At 47.9% G+C, this 20,651-nt stretch overlaps 1 protein-coding gene across 8 annotated transcripts in view; it reads left to right on the forward strand.

The window, feature by feature from the left end:
- Window positions 1–13,265, forward strand: part of Tenm3 (teneurin transmembrane protein 3) — a 1,762,555-nt gene extending 1,749,290 nt beyond the window's left edge. For all 8 annotated transcript variants that reach the window (XM_040731875.1, XM_040731879.1, XM_040731877.1 and 5 more), the window contains 3 exons: window positions 2,449–4,060; window positions 6,989–7,119; window positions 9,791–13,265. In XM_040731875.1, the coding sequence (XP_040587809.1) occupies window positions 2,449–4,060; window positions 6,989–7,119; window positions 9,791–10,546 (2,499 nt within the window). In that variant the 3' untranslated portion in view covers window positions 10,547–13,265. The remainder of the gene's footprint in view (window positions 1–2,448; window positions 4,061–6,988; window positions 7,120–9,790) is intronic.
- Window positions 13,266–20,651: the final 7,386 nt, after the last annotated feature.

The raw sequence follows: 20,651 nt of genomic DNA on the forward strand, positions 1-20,651 counted from the left end.
GGTGCCTAGGTCGCAGCCCCAGCTCTTGACAGTCACTGCCCCAGCTCTTGACAGTCACTGCCCCCAGTCCTGTCAAGTTAAAAAAGGAAAGGTCTGTCCTCTGGAACAGTCGTGAGCCACTAAGGCACTGCCGCGTTCTCCTAAGCAGTGGCATTCTCGGCTCCACAGAGCCCCTCGGTCTAAACCCCTTATGCATGAGCCCATCCACTTCATAGCCCCCCACTCCACCCCGAACCAGACTCAGAGATCAAGGCAGGATGCTTTCATCTTCAAGCAGCCTGCCAACTCTAAGTGCTTCCATCGGGGTCCCCCTGGCCAGACTCCGTCTCCTCTCCTTAGAAGAGACTCGCTCTGGGTCATGGACTGTTACATGACAAACTCCCTCCTGCCACATGATCGAGCTGTAGCCACTCAGCAGCTGTCTAGATGCCACGGGCTTAAGCTCCCTGTACACATACCTGCCTAGAAGCGTATTCTGCCACCTGATAGGTATGCTCCCATCTAACAAGCCCCAAGGGGACTTCTTCAAGCAGGAGGACCAGAGATCAGAACATTTAGACTAAGTGCTTGACAGAGAGTAGTAACAGAAATACCCCAGCCCCCACACAATAGTGGGTGTCCTAATGTGGCTTAAAATGTTCAAAGGAAAACAAAAGGAGCATTGCTGGTTAGAGCCACTTCTACGCAGTGACAAAGACAATCACTGTTGTCTTCATAGATATGTGAAAATGAAAAAACCCAACGGTACCTTCCTTCTTCTAAATCCCTAAGATCCTCCTAGACTATATTTGCTTCCTTACTAGGATAGGCACACTAAACCCAAACTTATTCACAGCAAGGCTAGTAGCAATTATTCACTAATTGCCATCAGATATGACTTTAAATGCCTGCAAAACTAACTCCCATGGAGACTGGCTGTTCAAGCCTTCCTCAGAAGAATACAGACCATGTTTTAGTTGGCTCTCTGAAACTGTGACAAAATGCCTAGGACATAAACTTTTCAGAAGAAAGAGGTTTAGCTCTGAGATGACTCAGTCCACCATCACACGGCTGCACTGTGACAGGGTCTGTGGTGAGGTAACACACCAGGGAGCACAGTGTCGAAGCTGCTCATCTCATGGTCCAGGAAGTGAAGGAAGTAAGGGCTCCAATGTCCCCTTCAAAGGCACGTTCCCAATGACGTAACTTCCTCCCATGAGGCCCTGCCATCTCAAAGTTCCGCTGCCTCCCAGTAGTACCACAGGCTGGTAACCAAGCCATCAACATAAGGTCTTTGGGGTACATTTCAGACCCCAACCATGACAACCTACATATAAAACTTGTCACCGCTCAGGGCCAGAGAAGAGAACCTAAGACAAGAACCGTTTTTTAATGCACTAGGAAATAAAAAGAATGAGTCTTGTCCAAAGATTATGATGTGTTTCCATGCCAGAATCAAGAGTAAGTCCCAAGGGCTCCCACCTCACTGTCCTCCCTGTTTGGCTATCAATGCATCTTTTTTAACAGGGGCCAGGGAAAGCTGTATCGTAGGAAGAAACACCACAGGCCTGCATTACAGTTGGGCTTTAGTCAGGCAACCTCAGGATTGACATTTTCTTCTATTGCCTCACTAAGCTGACGCCAACTATCTTTCTGTAGTGACCTGGGTGGGGGAGTAGAGATTGTTTTTACTCATATATTTATTGTCTTCATAATTTAACCAACACTTGCCAACAATGCCCAGAAACCATTCTTATAGTTCCTGAAGTGCAATTCAGTTTTGGTATCTGCAAAAGAAATGATGAAAACATTAGACTTGTCTATACAGATCCCAGATTGAGACACCACATCTAAATCCATATTTCTGTGAAGGGGATTTACAACTCTGATTCGCTGTGTGGCTGACTTAGCCCTGTTTGTTGACATTGATGCTTTATAGACACATTATCCATTTTAGGCTAATTTGTGTCTCTTCTTCATAATAATATTTTGGCTTTGTTCTTCCCCCAAATACACAGGAAATTAAAACCAGATTTGAGTGGCTCTTCAGTCAAATGAGAGGGAAGGGCCACCTTCCTAAATAATCGGTAATTATAGATAGGATTGCATTTCCCCCTCTGCTATTTTCCCCCCCTTTAAACCAGCTTAGTTCGTGCCTGCATTATGACTTCTCCAAATCCATTGACAATCTGCTGGTTGGCTAGGAATGCCTGGAAAAAGAATGGCACAATCATGACAAGTAGCACATTATGGATCTTAAGCCACTAATTGCAGAACCCTTCACAATTAAGCATCCAAGCAAATTAGGCAGGAATCGTTAACACCATGTAAGGTCAAGGATAACTCAATTAAAATGAATACCATTTTCTCAGGCGGAATGTTCCTGTGTGTCTGTGGTCACTAAATCTGCTTCTGTGCCCCCCTCCCCATTTCATAAACCCTGGATAACAGCCTGTGCTCTCTTTACAGTCCATGGTTCTTCTGCTCCATAGCCAGCGGCAGTACATCTTCGAGTACGATATGTGGGACCGCCTGTCTGCCATCACCATGCCCAGTGTGGCTCGCCACACCATGCAGACCATCCGGTCCATTGGCTACTACCGCAATATATACAACCCCCCAGAAAGCAATGCCTCTATCATCACAGACTACAATGAGGAAGGGTTGCTTTTGCAAACGGCTTTCCTGGGAACAAGTCGGAGGGTCTTATTCAAGTATAGAAGGCAGACCAGGCTATCAGAAATTTTATACGACAGCACAAGAGTCAGTTTTACCTATGATGAAACAGCGGGAGTCCTAAAAACAGTAAACCTTCAGAGTGATGGTTTTATTTGCACCATTAGATACAGGCAAATTGGCCCCCTGATTGACAGACAGATTTTCCGCTTTAGTGAAGATGGAATGGTAAATGCAAGATTTGACTACAGCTATGACAACAGCTTTCGAGTGACCAGCATGCAGGGTGTCATCAATGAGACCCCACTGCCCATTGATCTGTACCAGTTTGATGACATTTCTGGCAAAGTTGAGCAGTTTGGAAAATTTGGAGTTATATACTACGACATCAACCAGATCATTTCCACGGCCGTAATGACTTATACGAAGCACTTTGATGCTCATGGCCGCATCAAGGAGATTCAGTATGAGATATTCAGGTCACTCATGTACTGGATTACAATTCAATATGATAACATGGGCCGGGTAACCAAGAGAGAGATTAAAATAGGGCCCTTTGCCAACACTACCAAATACGCTTATGAATACGACGTTGACGGACAGCTCCAAACAGTTTACCTAAACGAAAAGATCATGTGGCGGTACAACTATGACCTGAATGGAAACCTCCACCTGCTGAACCCCAGCAGCAGCGCACGCTTGACGCCACTTCGCTATGACCTGCGGGACAGAATCACCCGTCTGGGTGATGTTCAGTACCGGTTGGATGAAGATGGTTTCCTTCGTCAGAGAGGCACCGAAATCTTTGAATACAGCTCCAAGGGGCTTCTGACTCGAGTTTACAGTAAAGGCAGTGGCTGGACAGTGATCTATCGGTATGATGGCCTGGGACGGCGTGTTTCCAGCAAAACCAGTCTGGGACAACATCTTCAGTTTTTTTACGCTGACCTGACATACCCCACTAGGATTACTCATGTCTACAACCATTCCAGTTCAGAAATCACCTCCCTCTACTACGATCTCCAAGGACATCTTTTTGCCATGGAGATCAGCAGTGGGGACGAGTTCTACATCGCCTCAGATAACACGGGGACACCGCTGGCTGTGTTTAGCAGCAACGGGCTTATGCTGAAACAGATTCAGTACACTGCCTATGGTGAAATCTACTTTGACTCCAATATTGACTTTCAGCTGGTAATTGGATTCCATGGAGGCTTGTATGACCCGCTCACCAAATTAATCCACTTTGGAGAAAGAGATTATGATATTTTGGCAGGCCGATGGACAACACCAGATATTGAAATCTGGAAACGAATCGGAAAGGACCCGGCTCCGTTTAACCTGTATATGTTTCGGAATAACAACCCTGCAAGCAAAATCCATGATGTGAAAGACTACATCACAGGTAAGGTTTTTTTTCCCCCTTCCAAGTGCTGAATTACTATTACCATTAGATTAATACACAAAGTAACTAGAGTTGACCTTTCGGATGTATTCATTTCTCTAAGGATTCATAGAGAAACCACAAAGGGAAAATGAAATACAGTTACTTCCTACTCTGCCTGACTATGCTCAAGGCCATGGTTTCTGAAATGACACAGAATTCAATCATCTGAGGAAGGGAAGAGATACAGAGAACAGAAAACACGCTAAATTCAGAGTCCCAAAATTGAAACACCAACCGCCACAGTGGTACGGCTTTATAGTCTAATTTTCTCCCCTAGTCCTGGTTGCTCTGTTGGTTCGCTTTCTGTCATCACAACAGAATTTCCAAGATAATCACTTACAAAGAGGGAAGGTTGATTAGGTCTCAGAGCCTGGGAGTCCCACTGGCCCCCGCGTTTCAGACCTGCAACGAGACAGCGTGTAGTAGGTCACATACTTGGAGGAACAAACCAATCACATCATCGGCCAGGAAGTGGGGTGGTGTGGGGGGGCAGAAAAAGAGGTCAGAATCCCATGATCCCCTTCAAGGGCATCCGCAATGACATGAAGGCCTCCACACGCTTCCCCTCTCCAAGGCTCTGCCACTGCCCAGCAATAGTTCTCCTAGAATCAGGTCTTTCACCAGTGCACATGTGGAGGGATTGGCACCTGATTGGCAGCCGCTGCCTGTGGCATCAAATGTAAGAGTGTAGAATTGTGCATCAAATGGTAACTACCTTGCAAGGGGTTTCCCCATATGTATATTAATACTGGAAGTAATCCATGTGAAACACATCTTGCCTCATCCCTGGCAGGTGCCTCACACCCTCCTCAGCATCATCCTGAAGACAGTAACGGAGCAGTTTCTGCCGTCAGTAACTCTGTCTTCTTATGTGATGACACCTCTAATGCCCACGCTAGCTTTATCACTAATGTACAGTGATGCCCGGGCTATAGAATGAGGGCCTTTCTAAAGTGTAATCCGTGTGACTCTTTTGGGCACGAAGATTTAAAGAACCAGATTGCTCTTCTGCCACCACAGAGGCATGTGATAAAACACAGACAGGATCTTAAAAGTCTCACTGGGGTCCCTGTACTGGACTGACATCGTCTTCCACCGGCTTCTCCAAGAACGTTAGATTCCCCGGCCTGCGGCCTTCCATCCCTGGTTTATAATGCCATAGTTCAACGTGTGCTTCTCGGAGAAAGGGTTCTTTCTCTGTAGTTGCTTTGCTTTAAGGTTTTTCTACTGTGATTTGGCCCATCAGCCCGCCTCCTTGCCAGTTCAGTATGTGAGGCACACCGAGATCTCCTTCCGTTTCTTAGGACCGGTGTGAAAAATGCTGCCCCTGCTCATTCCACATCTGCTTTCCCCCTTTCCGAACCACACAGAGCTTTTCCTAAGACCCTTCCAGGAGTCCCTTCCTTCAACTTCACCAACAACTGACTCAGCAACACCCTGTGGTGTTCTCTGTCAGCCCTTATTCACATTCAAATCCCATTCTCTTGATAGGCGGTGCTTTTTGATACTAGAGACTCCGGGTTTCACGTGAGCCATGCATTGTTCAGGACACAAGAAACCCTGCCCTCAAAACAGCAGCATGTAGATAACAGAGTTTTCCCCCAACTTCAGACCTCCCTGTAGCCATATAGAGACTCTCACAGGAAGGTGGCACTTTCCATCCCCTGTGAACCCCGTGGAGACTGCCCCCCACCCCACGAGCATGCACACTCTGCCACCCCATTTAACAGAGGGAACACCGCTGGTGTTGTAGCCATGTGACACCTGGACAAAGGACCTGCCAGCCTGGCAATGAGGTGAGAGTTTGTGCCCTGGAGAAGGAAATGGGAAGCAAGCAGCTCTCCATCATTCTGACAAGCAGTTTACCAGTGGTTATTTGAGGGGTGCTGACAAGGGCTGGCTGAAAGAGCGGAAAGCCCACGGCTCCCGAATTCATCTTCTCCTAGCAACACGGACGGCAGGGAATGCCACTGCAGCACTTTCTGAAAAACATCAAAAGAGAGATGGAACGGGCATAAAATATATTAGGTGAAATGCAATTTTAAATTTTCCAGCAATGTGCTTAATATATAAAATAATCTACACCCAACTGTACTCATAAAGCGGCAAGCCTGCTGAGTGGCTCTGTAAATCATAACCTCCAGAAGGGAAGAAAAGCCTTATTCTTTGCTTAATGGCTTTTGGAGTCACGTGACAGTGTTTGAAAATACCACTCTTAAAGGTTTCCATGTTCTCTCCCCCCCCCAAAAGTTAGTCTCCCCCTGTGCACAGCGAGCCTTTGAAGTCAAAGCTAGTGGAAATCAGGGCATCAGTGCCCTTGGCCAGGGTTGCCAGCTGTCAGCATTCATTTTTGATGAAGAATCAACTCATTTTTATACTCCCCATCTAGGGCCTTTTCCCCCAATAGAAAATGGCTTGTGGAAGTCCTGGTGTCTTTGCGTAATTACTCTTGAGGGCCAATCACACACCTTCTACTTAAGACCAGCCTTTCGTAAGCATGAACTTCATTTGTTTTCTGCATCTGTGTCTGGAATTCTCACGCTGCTGTGCGTTGCAGTTGCTGGGTTTTGGGGTTTTTTTATCACTATTACCGGCACAGGATGCAATTTTGCGCTTCTGACAGTTTACCCTGTCTAAGTGAGTATCTATGACTCTCCATTTTCTGCAGGATTTGCCTTAGTTCTGCTATTGAGGTTACTGTCTGCATGTCTAAAAATAGACCTAGGATTTGCAGTGGTAGGGGGGAGGCAAATACTGGCTCCTTTTGAGATAAATATTTGTGAAATTAGGTTTTGTTTCGTTTTGTTTTTTTAAGGTAAGGATGTAAATCTGTGAAAGCGCTCAGCAAATTCTTAACACCTTTGACTCTGCATGGTCTTCTTCTAGATGTTAACAGCTGGCTGGTGACGTTTGGCTTCCATCTGCACAATGCCATCCCCGGATTCCCCGTTCCCAAATTTCATTTAACAGAGCCTTCGTACGAACTTGAGAAGAGTCAGCAGTGGGATGACGTGCCGGTAAGAACAGGAAGCAGGGCGAAGGGAAGGCAGCGGGGCGGCGTGCTTGCTAGTTGTTTACCCGCGTCCCGTGGAACTGCCCCTGTGAAAACCCTACCAGAAACGGCTCCCCTGTTTCTTTCTGTTTCTTTCCCTTGTCACTTTTGGGGAAGGAAAACCGACAGTTCCACTGCATTGCTGTTCAGCATGCCAGGGGCCTGTTGAACAGGGCCGAATCTGCTTCTGTTGATGCTAATAAAAACATGGAAATGCACGATCACAGGGTAGCAAAATGCAGACGCTTGGGGTTTCTTGTGTAAGGCTTCTACAGAGAACTCCAGGAAAAAGCATTTATGGCACCTGGGAGCTGAAGGCGAGACTCAATAAACAGGAGAACGGGGATTCAGATTTCAAATTAGCAACCCACGAGCAGTACGAGCGAGAACAGCATTTGCAGGAAAACGAAAATAAAAATGTCCTCTAGTAAGACTCTGTCTGTGACCGGGTGTTCATAGATTTTTTTTTCCCTGAAACTAACGGATCAGGAGGCCAGGCCCTGTGGTGAGAAATAAACTAAGAAACAGAATGGGAAATTGTCACGTCCAAGCTGCTGTGTCAGGAAGTGGCTCTTCAAATTCCCATCACTCAGAGCTCAGAAAAGAATGCACAACAAAACACCAGGGCTTCTAGCTCAAAGCGAGAATAATTAGAGATCAAGAAATTGGGTTACCACCTAATGATAAGAGAAGTGTCGAGTTCCTAGAAAAGTTAATCCCCACCTTGAGCAATTCCCTACTACTTTCGTGAATACAAAGAAGCCATCATGATTAAAACACACAAATACACACATGGCATATACAGTGCTCAGAGATACATTTTTCTGATAAAGTTTCTTTCTTAGCACAAAAAAAACATGTTTCAGGTGGTATCTTATTTAATAAACAAAATCCATTAAGCATCTAGGATCTGGGAACCATTTTAACATTGCTTCCTTTTTTTTCTTCTTTTTTTTAAAAACTGTGTATACAGACATTTGCATGTGTGAGTGCAGGTGCCCTTGGACTCCAAATCCAGATGAAGGGTTTAGGATTCCCTGGAACGGGAACCACAGGCAGTTAGTTGTAAACGGCCAGATACCGGTGCTAGACACCAAACTCGGGTCCTCGGCAAATGTATCCGCCCTAACAAAGTGCCATGAAGACACACCGAAGTCCCCTAATACATTGGAACATGCGTGTCCTGACTGTGATTTAACATGTCCGACAAGCACTTTAGTCGGCCGGTACAAATGGACTCGCCAACCTTTTTCCTAGGCAGCCTTTCAATATGGCTCAAGTTCTCTGTCAAGAAAAGTGCACCATAAGGACCGCTTAGGGAAGCATGGGTAAAGACACCAGGCAGCCTTCCTAGTGCAAGGGCTTTTCTTTCGGTGTTGCCAATGAAACAGATGTTTCCATTTGCCCAAATATCTGCTGCTATAAGACATAAGTGGGTTAGGGCACCCCCATTTCAAGCAGTTTGCCAGTGGAGATGGTCTACTGTCTGTCTCAGCGTCTGCATGAAATACTTGTTTTCCAAAGTTAAGTGCTCACACCCAGATGGCCCATGGTCCACTAATCCCTGTGTATTTTTGCTCTGCAATTACACTGGTTGACTCGCGGCTACAGGCTGTTCAGCAGGACAGGAAGCACCAGGGACTTAGAGCATGGGCATCTCAAAGTATATGAGAGCTTGGTGGCCCTAGCCTTTTCCTCTGTCTGCAGCTTTCTGTTGAGCATCCCAAGAGAAAGCTCCTGCTGGGGTCTGGTAAACTGGCTTTCCCACGTGGGGTGGCTTGAGAAAAAAAGCACCTAGGAATTACAAGATGAAAGACAATAGTTTGCCCGCCTTGAAAACTAAAAGCTGTGCAAAATATGTGAGGAGATGTCCTTTAAATATTTTGTTGCATTTTTTGTGTGTGCACACACACCCCACTGGACAGCACCTGTGTAGAGGTCAGAGGTCAGGCTTGGTAGTAGACGCCTTTACCCAATGAGCCATTCACCAGCCAATAAACTCTCTTTTTGAACATTTTAAAAAACTAGTAGAATCAGGGGCCTGCAGAGATAGCTCTGTGGTTAAGAGCACTGACTGCTCTTCCAGAGGTCCCGAGTTCAATTCCCAGCAACCACATGATGGCACACAACAATCTGTAATGAGATCTGGCGCCCTCTTCTGGCTTACAGGGATATGTGCAGGCAGAACACTATTCACACTAAACAAATAAATCTTTAAAACAAACAAACAAAAAAAAAAAACAGTAGAATCACAATGAGGGAAGGAGATGCCATTCCATCCTGGCTTAGGTAGGCCTTCCAATCCCTGTAGAGCCCAGGAGTTTTCAATAAAGGTTCTGCACCTCCACTCAGATCTGTTTTGTTTGCTTGTTGCTTGGGTTTGGATTTGGTTTGGTTTTTGTGTGCGCTTGTTTGGGATTTGGTTTTTGGTGGTAGGATCTCACATAGCTCAGGATAATGCTGAACTTAATCCTTGATCTCCCAATCCTCCTCCCCCATCTCCCCAGTGCAATGCTTACAGTGTGGCCCCGGGGGGGTTTGGGGGGAGGCTGCTTTATTTTGGGATCAACAAGCAACCAGGACCTGCACACACTAATGTGTCTTTACCCTCCCTCCTCTTGTGTTTTGCTCTCCAGCCCATTTTTGGAGTTCAGCAGCAAGTGGCAAGGCAAGCCAAGGCTTTCCTGTCCCTGGGGAAGATGGCCGAGGTGCAGGTGAGCAGACGCAAAGCGGGCGGCGAGCAGTCGTGGCTGTGGTTCGCCACGGTCAAGTCGCTCATCGGCAAGGGCGTCATGCTGGCGGTGAGCCAAGGGCGCGTGCAGACCAACGTGCTCAACATCGCCAACGAGGACTGCATCAAAGTGGCGGCGGTGCTCAACAACGCCTTCTACCTGGAGAACCTGCACTTCACCATCGAGGGCAAGGACACGCACTACTTCATCAAGACCACCACGCCCGAGAGCGACCTGGGCACGCTGCGACTGACGAGTGGCCGCAAGGCACTGGAAAACGGCATCAACGTGACCGTGTCGCAGTCCACCACGGTGGTGAACGGCAGGACTCGCAGGTTCGCCGACGTGGAGATGCAGTTCGGCGCCCTGGCGCTGCACGTGCGCTACGGCATGACGCTGGACGAGGAGAAGGCGCGCATCCTGGAGCAGGCTCGCCAGCGCGCTCTCGCCCGGGCCTGGGCGCGCGAGCAGCAGCGCGTGCGCGACGGCGAGGAGGGCGCGCGCCTCTGGACAGAGGGAGAGAAGCGGCAGCTGCTGAGCGCGGGCAAGGTGCAGGGCTACGACGGGTACTACGTACTGTCGGTGGAGCAGTACCCCGAGCTGGCCGACAGCGCCAACAACATCCAGTTCCTGCGACAAAGCGAGATCGGCAAGAGGTAACCCCCGGGCCACCCCTGCGCAGAGTCTCCTGTAGCACAATCCGAAGCGGACTCTCCAAAGAGCCTTCCAGAACGACACACAACGCAGACACACACGCTACACAAACCAGAAACAAAGACAACTTTTTCTGAATGACCTTAAAGGTGATCGGCTTTAAAGAATATGTTTACATACGCATATCGCTGCACTCATTTGGACTGGAAGTATGAGAAGGAAAAAAACAAAAGCATTAACGAGGCAACGTTTTGCCGTGGCCCTCTCTGTACCTTCGAGGCACTGTATTTAACAAAGGTTTTAAAAAGGAAAAAAAAAATGCGTACAATGTTTCCAGATATTACTGAATTGTCGACCTTTGCTTACAGGAAGTAATCTCTACTTAGGATGTGATATACATAGATCTGTTCATTTTAAAATGTGGGGCAAAGTTACTGTTTATAGAACCCAACTGCTTTCCCGTGCTTGCTTTGTAAAAGGACACTGGCACAAGGGACGTCTGCCTCGGCGGGGATTTAATAATGGATTTTACTAACATGGCTTGCTCTGGGAGGGAAAAACTGACGAATAGAATCCTTGTCACTGATAAGCAAAGGAAACCCTGATTTTTTTGTAAATTATGTGAGACAAGTTGTTTATGGATTTTTATATGAATTACAATTTACTGTACATCAAATATTAGTCTCAGAGGAGTTAATTTATGTAAAGTGTTTAAAAAGTTTATACTTAAAAATAAAACGATAAAAACATGTGAACTGTGTGATTTTTTTAAAAGGATTGCACCTTTTGTTATGTTATAGCTGTACAGTATAACTTATTATATTGTAGAGATATAACAACTTATGCCTATAATGTCCAGAAGTGTTAATATTTTTGTATTAGGTTGAAAAAACAACAATGTGCAACTTTCTATCACCTAGATGGATAGGACCGTGCAATCCTAAATGGGTGGCTAATCAGAGAACTCCTTTCTCTTCCTCCTCTTTCTCATCAAGCCAGTGTCCTCGGCCATCGTCAGTCAAGAGGCACAGTAGATACCAAGGCTGGTGGAATGTGACGGAAGATATGGGGGGGAGAGCAAACAGAAAACAAGCAAGGGGGAGAACGGGTTCTCTGACCCTCTCTAGCCCCTAAAAGCCAAGCTGACTTAATCAACCAGAGCTTTTAATACTGTACCGTTGTCCCTCGATGCTCCATTGCACGATGGAGGGAAGAGACCACAATCTGATGCTCGGAAACATTTGTGGGGAGGGAAGGATTTGATGTCATGGTAACCATGAACGTGTATCTTAATGTCTAGGAGAGCTAGCAGAAACCGAGCAATAGTGAGCCAAGGGAACCAGCCTGTCAAGGTCACTCTGGTGAGTCTTGGAGTTGGACCCTTCGGTCAGCAAGTGGGACCAAATCAGGAAGTCAAGCTCCTGTAAGCCCACATGGCCCGACCATCCTAAGGCCTTATTTGAGTGGCAGCCTGAGCTGGCCAGGGGTACCCTGGGGTGGTGGACAGAGTGGGAAGGAAACTTACAACAGTGCCCCTGACTGCAAGCTTGGGGTTCCACCATAGGCACCATCTGCACTTCTTGTGCCAACGCAGCCGCTCTGATGAATCTTTCGTGAGCACTGAATTCAGCCACAAAAATATTTTTAGAAAATATTTCTCAGTTCATTGAGCTATAGTACACACTGTTTTCCTCTATGTATGATGGTGATAAATATAGCAAGTGAACATGTCGTAAATATAAAGGTTCAAGTGATGTATTGAAAATAATTTTCTAACTGCTTTGTATGTATCAAAACTGCACAGTAGGCGTGTTATCAAACATTGGCTGGGAAAGTTTCGAAATAGCTACTGAATTTACAGTCTCAGTGCTATTCCTGTCGCTGTGTATGTGGTAGGGCATACCGAAGTAATTAATCTTCTAATGAATGCTGATATTTTATTAGAATGAAAGCACAGATTAGCATTAATATTTTTTATCCTGGAAATCCTTTGGCAAGTACTAGGAAGCCCAAATTTAGAAAACTATGAGATTTCAAACCACGTAAACATGGCTCTGTTTGACATTTTATTTTTTAACTGTTAACTTAGGTGTTTGCAGTTCTGTTGACTGGGACGTCGGTAGGACTGCAATTAGCATGCTGTAAGTACTTTTGGGTGAAATAGGCTCCAAGTCTAAATTCTCTGAAATGTCTGTGATGTATTGGCCATGAAGAGTGTACCACATGTCGGAAGTGAAATTACACTCTTACCATCTCTCAACGTGGACTGGTCTTTACAGGGGCACCAATAAATGACAGATTTGGAGAGTCTCCTGGTGCTTATTTTAGAAGAAGTCAAATCAACCCAATTAGCGTCTTGTTAGTACGTATAATGAGCCTATTTCTTTCTAAAAAGGCTTGTGGTCTGGACGTGATTTACAAGAAATAGTGACCTTGGGGAATATGTAAACACAAGATCTTTTTCTAAGAGTTGGGGGGAGGGAGGTTGGGGAACTGTACAATGACAAGAATTAGCTTACAAAAAAAAAACAAAAGAAATTGATATTCAAAGTATTTTAGGCAAAGCCAGTCAAAATGCTTTCATGATATTTTGAGATGTAAATTTTTGTCTGATTTGTATTGTTCTTTTCATTTGCCTTCTTAACTTTATATGTGACCTGAATTTTCCATAACTTGATGACTATAGATTGCATCTAGGCATTCCAATAAAAGCCAACCCAATGTGTGTGCGTTTATATTTTTTTCAAATCTTAGACTAGCCAGAATTGCTTTTGTGTTTGGCATGGACACAGAAGGAGGCAGATCTCGGGGTGCTGATTCGGCTGCGGCCCAACTAAGGAGAGCTTTTATTACTGGTTTTGACTTCTGTTTTGTTTTTGTATTTACTATCAAAATGACAATTCAGAAGAGTACCCTTCACAGAGGACCCTGCCCCTGGCCTACTGTAGAAAAATGTTAACCACGCCTCCACAAAGCCAAACACTAACTGTAGAGAAGAATTGGGGGGAGGGTCACCCATTACTACTGAAAAGCAGGTCTCATTCCTGTGATGTTGGCATTCAGTGTGCTTAATTAAAACACTTGATTAGAATAATCAGTTTGGGCCTGATAGGTTCTCAGCCTCCTGGAGATGTCTAAATCTACATATAGACCGACTGATTAAGGTTCGCTTTGTTCAGCAATTCCAGGTTGACAGGCCAACGCTTTGATTTTTCGTGTGAAAAGGCAGACTTCCCCTAGCTTGCTCTACAGACAACCTCAACTTGATACCATGTGGATGTTACAGGAATCAGGTCACTCTACTTGGCTAACGGGGCTAGTTTCTTAAATTAGAGTTTAATAGGCTCGAAACACAGGAGCCCAGAAAAGAAAAAAAGAAGCGTGTATTCCAACCCTTCCTCTCCACAACGCTTTTCTTGTCTGAGCAAGCACAAGACAATAGTGGAAGTGAATTTTTAGATAATGAACTAGGTACCGGACGTGCCACGCCCACAGTGATGTGCGCGTTTGTGTTTACACGCATTGCATGTTACCTAGCAGTGACACGAACCCTTGAGCCCTTCAAGGAAATGATGATGAGAGGGGCCTGCCTTGGAAGCCCTAGCCACGCCCACTCTTCTCCCTGTTTTTTTTTTTGTCTGGGCTGATCCCTAATGCAGCCATTTCTCTCACCTGGTAAACAGCCAATCGGCTGAGTGAGGTGCTCTGGGGAACAAAGGAGTCCGGAAGAGTCCGGAAGAGGGAGCCTGAAGGCACTGATCCAGGACGTGTTCTGTCTGCGACAAACAACCCCCTCCCCCCAGCAGTGTTCAGGGCTCACTGTTCTTATAGGACACAGCCCACCCACGAGATGCCACCACCCAACCCAGGAGGGATGGAATGACCCTGCAGAGGGAGGCAGGACCTCTGGGAAGCCTTGAAGGGCATCGTAGCAAGATCTTACCCCTTCCCCAGACACCTAAACTATCACACTGTCCTGAAGAAAAGTGAACTCAGCCTAAGGCTCCAGTCCACAGCATGCAGCAAATTCTAGAAGGAGAGGGAGAAGGAATGTGGAGAAATTTGAGTGGGTTGTGCAACTGAGAGTAGAAGGAGGTCCCCCCAAGGCGAGCAGATTCTCTGTCAGGTAGCAGCCTTTCCTGCCTTGCACGGTCTCCTGATGGCGTTCTGCAGATATTGTCACCCCTGTTTGCACAGGCCGCGTTCTGCAGATATTGTCACCCCTGTTTGCACAGGCCGTAAGACGTGTGCTTTATGCTCCCCTATAGCTGCCAATGTTTCCAGCTTCTTGGCTCCCTCGTGCAGAGAAGCAAGCCTTCCATGCAGTGATACTGGATGCCCATCATTTCTAGAGGAAGGACGAGAGATTTTTCCATAAGGCACCCACTTGAATTTGCCATCCTACCAAGGCCGTGGAGCAAATTAGAAGTTGTTTATGTTGTTGCTACTCACCTTAGCCACAGTAATAAGCAAGAGTACCAGAAAGGTATTGATACGCTGCTGGAGCTGACTACCCTCTGATTCAGGCCACATAATGGATATCCTCTGATGCCAACTTTCTCATTTGTTTGGCACCACCTCTACAAGCAATGGTCTCTTGATGTCAGCTAATTACTAATAAGCTTCTAGGTAGACTGAGTAAACCTTTTCATTTATGATCCACCTTAAAATTCTGTCATGGAGGAATATAGAATTCCTAGAACCCTGTGTACAGAGAATTTACTACAAACCAATGCTGAGCCTAAAGTAACAGCATTATTCAGTTTAGAGTTAATGGGCTCCACAAAGCAAATTTAATAAATCCTTCTGGGATCTAAGCAGAGGAAAAATTGAAATTAGAAGTATAAATTGTGACTTGTAGGGCAAGAGAGTGGCTTGGTTGCAGTCTTCCTGCTAGGGTGAATTGTGAGCTGCCACAGGCATTGGGCCTGCACTGGGAAGGGAGATCACGCTGCTTTGCACGTGTAGAGCTTTTCCCCAATTCCACCCACAATGGCTGTTTCCATCTGACACAGCTCACTGCGCGGAACTGACGGCGTTTACCAGTGGTCCGCTGGGCTGAAAGGAAGTCTCTAAAATTTTTGCAAGTTAGCTTTTATCAAGGTGAGGGGAGCATAAATGCCCAAGGAGGTAAAATGACAGGTTCTTTGACATGAGTGAAGGCTCAAAATAGAACTGCTTAGAGGAAGTCTGAGGGAGCACACCGACTAGTCTCTCCCACCTCAGGTTCTTGTCGCACAGTGATTAGCAACTGTGTAAAGGACGGTCCACCCCATCCCAAACTGTCCTCCAAGATAAATGCACGGGAAGTCAGTCCTCCGTGTTGCAGAAAATACTCCTTGAAAACCATTTCGGGCCTCCTGTTTCTACACCGTCCCCCATTCTCTTCTTACTCCTCTTTCTGGAATGGCCCCCAGCAAGAGCTTCCTGGGGTGTGACCAAAAAGACTGGGTCTGCTTCTCTTCCCCTTGGGAGGAAAACCTTGCTGGCCCATTGATAAGCCATGTGATTTTAACTGCAGGGGATATCTTAGGGAAGTCGTCTTTCATCCCCCGCTTATTGGCCAAAGGTTCTAAGCAAGCAGGCTTCAAAGTCTCACTTCAACTGTGACATTATCTCCAAGGTCAGGCCCGAGCTTTATTTATGCGTCATCCTCAAGCACTGGCAAGCCGACACTGTAAAAGTACAGACAAGTGCTGGGAAGACCGGGAGGGGGGGAAGTGGGGGGGGGCAACCCAGCTCTCTTGAGGTAGGTAGAGAAGGGAGAGACCATCTTTCCCCAAGTCGGTCCCCCATTCCCTCTTGCCTTTCCACTTCAGCTTTTCAGGGCTCTGGCTTCCTTGGGAGGGAGAGCCTATCCCAACATCTGGTGACATCCTAGAGGAGTGAGCCTCTGCAGAGACCCGGGTCTGGGTCATGGCGGCCGCGAGGCGCTTTCATGAAGGGCTCTTGCGCCCCCTAGCGATGGGCGCCTTAGGTGCCGACGGTCTGTCCTAAAGCTGCAGCAACGTCCAGACCAGGAACACAAAACAAAACAAAAAAAGCAACAATGGTCGGCCTAAGATCTCCCTCTACCCTTCTCCGCATGGGCCTAATCAAACGACCCTCTCTGGTCCCATTCTGCTCTGCCCACAGACTTCCACGCAAAAAGAGATTCCTTCTGCTTCATGCACCGCCTCACTGAGGCCTGGTCCTCGCCATCCTCACTCCCATAAGATTTTCCCCTCACCCCAAGCAGAAACTCTGTCAAGCCACGTTCCTCTCGCCTGGCAGATCAAAAGAAGGCCCTTCCTCCCTTGAGTTGTCCGCGGGCTATCTGAGCTTCCGCGGCCCACTCAGAACAGCGACGTCTGAAATACATTGTTTACCTTCTTCTTTCCATGTTAACAGCCCTGTCGCTGGGAAGACCTTTCCAGAAGGACAGATCGTTTAAATTCGCAGTGGCATTTTTATTTCCGCCCAACCTAGGCTCTCACAGAAAGTGCTAGAATGACAGGCGGCCTGGAAAAAAAAAAAAGCAAACTTCTCCAGATTCCACCACTCCCTTCCTCCCTCAGCTTGGCTTCACTGCCAGGGTGAGGGGGAAAAAAAGATGGACTTTCGACCTTTTATTCCTGGGATGTCATACAGAGAGGCCAGTACACGCTGAATGCAAGCGACAGCACGTACCTACCTTCAGAGATCGTCCCCGGCTAGGTAGAACCTATTGATATTTCTGGAGGCTCCTTGGGGACCCAAATATGTAGATCCATTTTCCCACTTTCTTAGACAAGCAAGAAAGGAGACGAAAGATGGTGTGCGGAAGTCAAAATATCGTGGAAGATAAGAGAAGGTGAAACCCTACAGCTGCGTGAGAAGATAAAAAACGGACGGCTAGACTTCCAGATTAGTGTGGCACCCCTTGCCCTCCCCGGCCAGTACCCACTGGGCCAGGCAAGCTGTGGGAGGAGGGGAGGGGGCGAGTATGTCCAACTAGTTCATCAGTAAGTGTCCCTCAGGTGCCCCTGGGAGCTGGAACGCCAGGGAGAGATAGGCTAAGAACACATAACCACACGTCTAACCCGTACACACCAAGAGCACCCCAGAGCCAGTTTTTGCAACCGGAGTGTCAGTCCTGGCCTTGGGCCCCTGTTTCTACCCACTGCTGAAGCAATGGCTGGCTTCCTTCGTTCGTGTTGCTTCCCCCATCCGGCCTCTGCCAAGGTACATGAGGGTCCAGCGCACAGAGCCCCTTCCTGCTGTGACTGCTGAGGTTCTCTTTGGTGGCTGCTTGGGAACCAGCCCTAAGACCCAAGTCGTTGCCCCGTAAATGCAAGCTGGCAGCATTCCAGAAGCCGAGACCCGTAAATCTGTACTCTGCTGGAGTCCTCCACTCTTGTTCTCAGACCCCCTCACCCACGGTCACACCTAAAGGCTGTGTGCTATGCCAGTAGTGCAGGCGAGGGAGGCAGGCTCCAGCTTGGGGCTCTTTGAAGGCAACAGGTCCCCAATTACTTCCCGCTCATTAAACTGTGGACGTAGCCTTGCCTGGCTCTTGTAAATCAAAGAAAACACGACTAGCCTTGCCATACTCGGGCTCTGCCTGCAGCCTCCGCCAATTAGCACTCTAGTTAATCAAACTTTAGAAGGTCCCTGGAGGGGGTGGGGAAACTGGGAGCAGTCCGGAGCAGAAAAGACCCACTTAGTCTAAGCTCCGCCAGGTTGAAGGCAGCATCAGTCAGCATCTTAGGAGTGGACCACTCTTTACTCCCCATAAGTTCTGCGTGTGTGCGTGCGTGCGTGCGTGTGCGTGTGTGTGTGTGTGTGTGTGTGTGTGTCTGTGTCTGTGTGTGTACACGTGCGCGTGTACAAATGGAAGAGAGGGTGTGCAGAAGAGATAGAACAAAAGTGTTCAGGGTGGTTCTAGCCTAATGCCTTTGGGTATCTCCAGGAGAGTGCCTGGCTACCCCACAGCTGAGCTCCCTGAGCTGTTAGGACCATTCCCTGCTAAAGGAAGGGAGCTCTCTCCCTGGCCCCTCCCACCCTAGCACTGAATTTCTATCCTTCTAAGATGGTGTGAACAGTCGGTGATTTTTTGAATCCCACAAGAACCATATGGAATAACATTCTGCTTCAGAAGGCTGCCCACGGCCAGCTTCCCAGGCTTAGCTCCATTCAAGACGAGGAAACTGACTGGCTGAGGGAAGTAAGCAGAGCATGGTAACCCAGCATCCTCGAGTGTGCACCTGCTGGGGTCCCATTTTGTTCCCTTCTCCTGGCAGCCTCAAGGGCCAAGAATGTACAGTTCTCGGGTCCAGGAAGTGCCCCTACTCTACCTGGCCCTGCTCAGTGTTCTGGAATGTCTGGAATCCTCACAACACTACAGGCCCTGCTAATGAGTATCCCAGATGATGGCCCAAGATCATGAAATCTAGAGTAGGGGATAGCAAAGGGGATTGTGACTTTTTTACCTGCAGGAGTCACATTGTGTTTCAAATGCAAAGCTCACTTGAGGCTAGGGAGTAAGCGTGGTCAGACAGTGACCCCACAGTCCTCTTGTGTCTTCCCAGGGACCACTCTCAGCAGAGTCCCAGAGGGAGCCTTTTCTCAGGGAAAGTGAGGCAGGGCTTGTAAAGGGGCTGTCACAAGAACTGTGAGGAAGTGATCAGAGAGGGGCCTGGCAGAGCTGTCCTGCATTCATAGCTTCCCTCCTGTGTCCCCTCAGACCTGGCACTGCCACCCCCAACCCTCTTTAGCATCTGGAATCATGCTGAGAAATTGATCATCTAGCTAAGGACAAAGCATTTGAAGCAAGGCCTCTCTGGTGACACTGACAACCACCAACCCCACACAACCCTCAGTAGGATCTGACTGCGGTCCCAGACAACACTTACCCTCTAATAAGATGTCTCGGGCCTGAACTGAGACATGAATTCTAGAAAGAAAGATAGACAGATGAAAAGAGTACAACCCTCCCCCCCCCGTCTCTCTCTGTCTCTGTCTCTCTCTCTCTCTCTCTCACACACACACACACACACACACACACTTCTCCCTTACTAGGGTAGGACAGACACCCCCTGCCCCACAACCCTTGCTCCTCAGTTCTCTCCCTGTTTAAAGTGGGTCAAGACTTTTGCCCTGAGCCCTCTTTCCCATCATTCTCCCTGAAACTGCTTGAGACACAGGCAGAAGCAACACCCCTTCTGCTGTCACTGGAGAAGCTGGCCTGGGGAACCCTTCCTTTTCTTACAGTGGGGAGGCCCAGTCAACCAGGAAACAAACTGTACCGCGCAGTACCTGGTCCCCTGGGAGGTCCCTGGTCCCCTGGGGGGTCCCTGGTCCCTGTCCTCCAGTTTCTCACCAAGGCCTTTGCTAACCATGAAGGCCTCTTGGCATTGCTGTTGGCTTGAGAGAGGCTGGGCAGGGGCTGCATATCAGTGATGTTCCCTGGATCCTCTGGTTCCACTGTAGCACCCCCATGACCCTGAAATTTAGTAACAAAAAGCCAGAGAGGAAGCCACAGAGGGCCAGAGTCTCTGCCTTTGAGGCTGGCCATCCAGGGTCTCTCAGCCGTGGGTCTTGTCGACCAATGGCTACTCACATAAAAACCTATGCAAAGGCCTAACTGCTAGGCTGGAACTGGGGGTGTGGGAGGTACTGTGGAAAGTGCTCAGGAGAAGCCTCTGGAGCCCCAAATCCATCAAGAACATTAGACACAGACATAGGAACCTCAGTCAATGTGGGGGAGTCGGACAGGCTTCCACAAGGGGTGAGGCTGATGGCTGGGGGCGCGGGGCGAGCAGCAGTGGTCAGGGATCGGGAGAAGGGCAAAGCTATACAGACTACAGTACTGGCAGAAGTGGGAGCCAGACTCCACCGGGGTCTTGCCACTGGCTATGCAGCCCCTTCTCTTTTGCAGAATGGGAATTCTAGCCCCATGCGGCTGCCATAAGATTAAGCCGGTTCGTTCACGTCCAGTCTTCGCACAGCAAGCACCCTGGAAGTTTCCATGCTTCCTGTATGGCGCCTAGGTGCCGCAAGTCAGGGTCTCGGATTGATTCATGCTGTGTAGTGTAGACCCAAACTTCTGTGGGGAAATGAGTAAGTTCTCTCCCTGCTACTCTTGGCCAGC

This window comes from Mesocricetus auratus, unplaced genomic scaffold (genome assembly GCF_017639785.1).
Source record: "Mesocricetus auratus isolate SY011 unplaced genomic scaffold, BCM_Maur_2.0 Super-Scaffold_100026, whole genome shotgun sequence".
Lineage (NCBI taxonomy): Eukaryota > Metazoa > Chordata > Mammalia > Rodentia > Cricetidae > Mesocricetus > Mesocricetus auratus.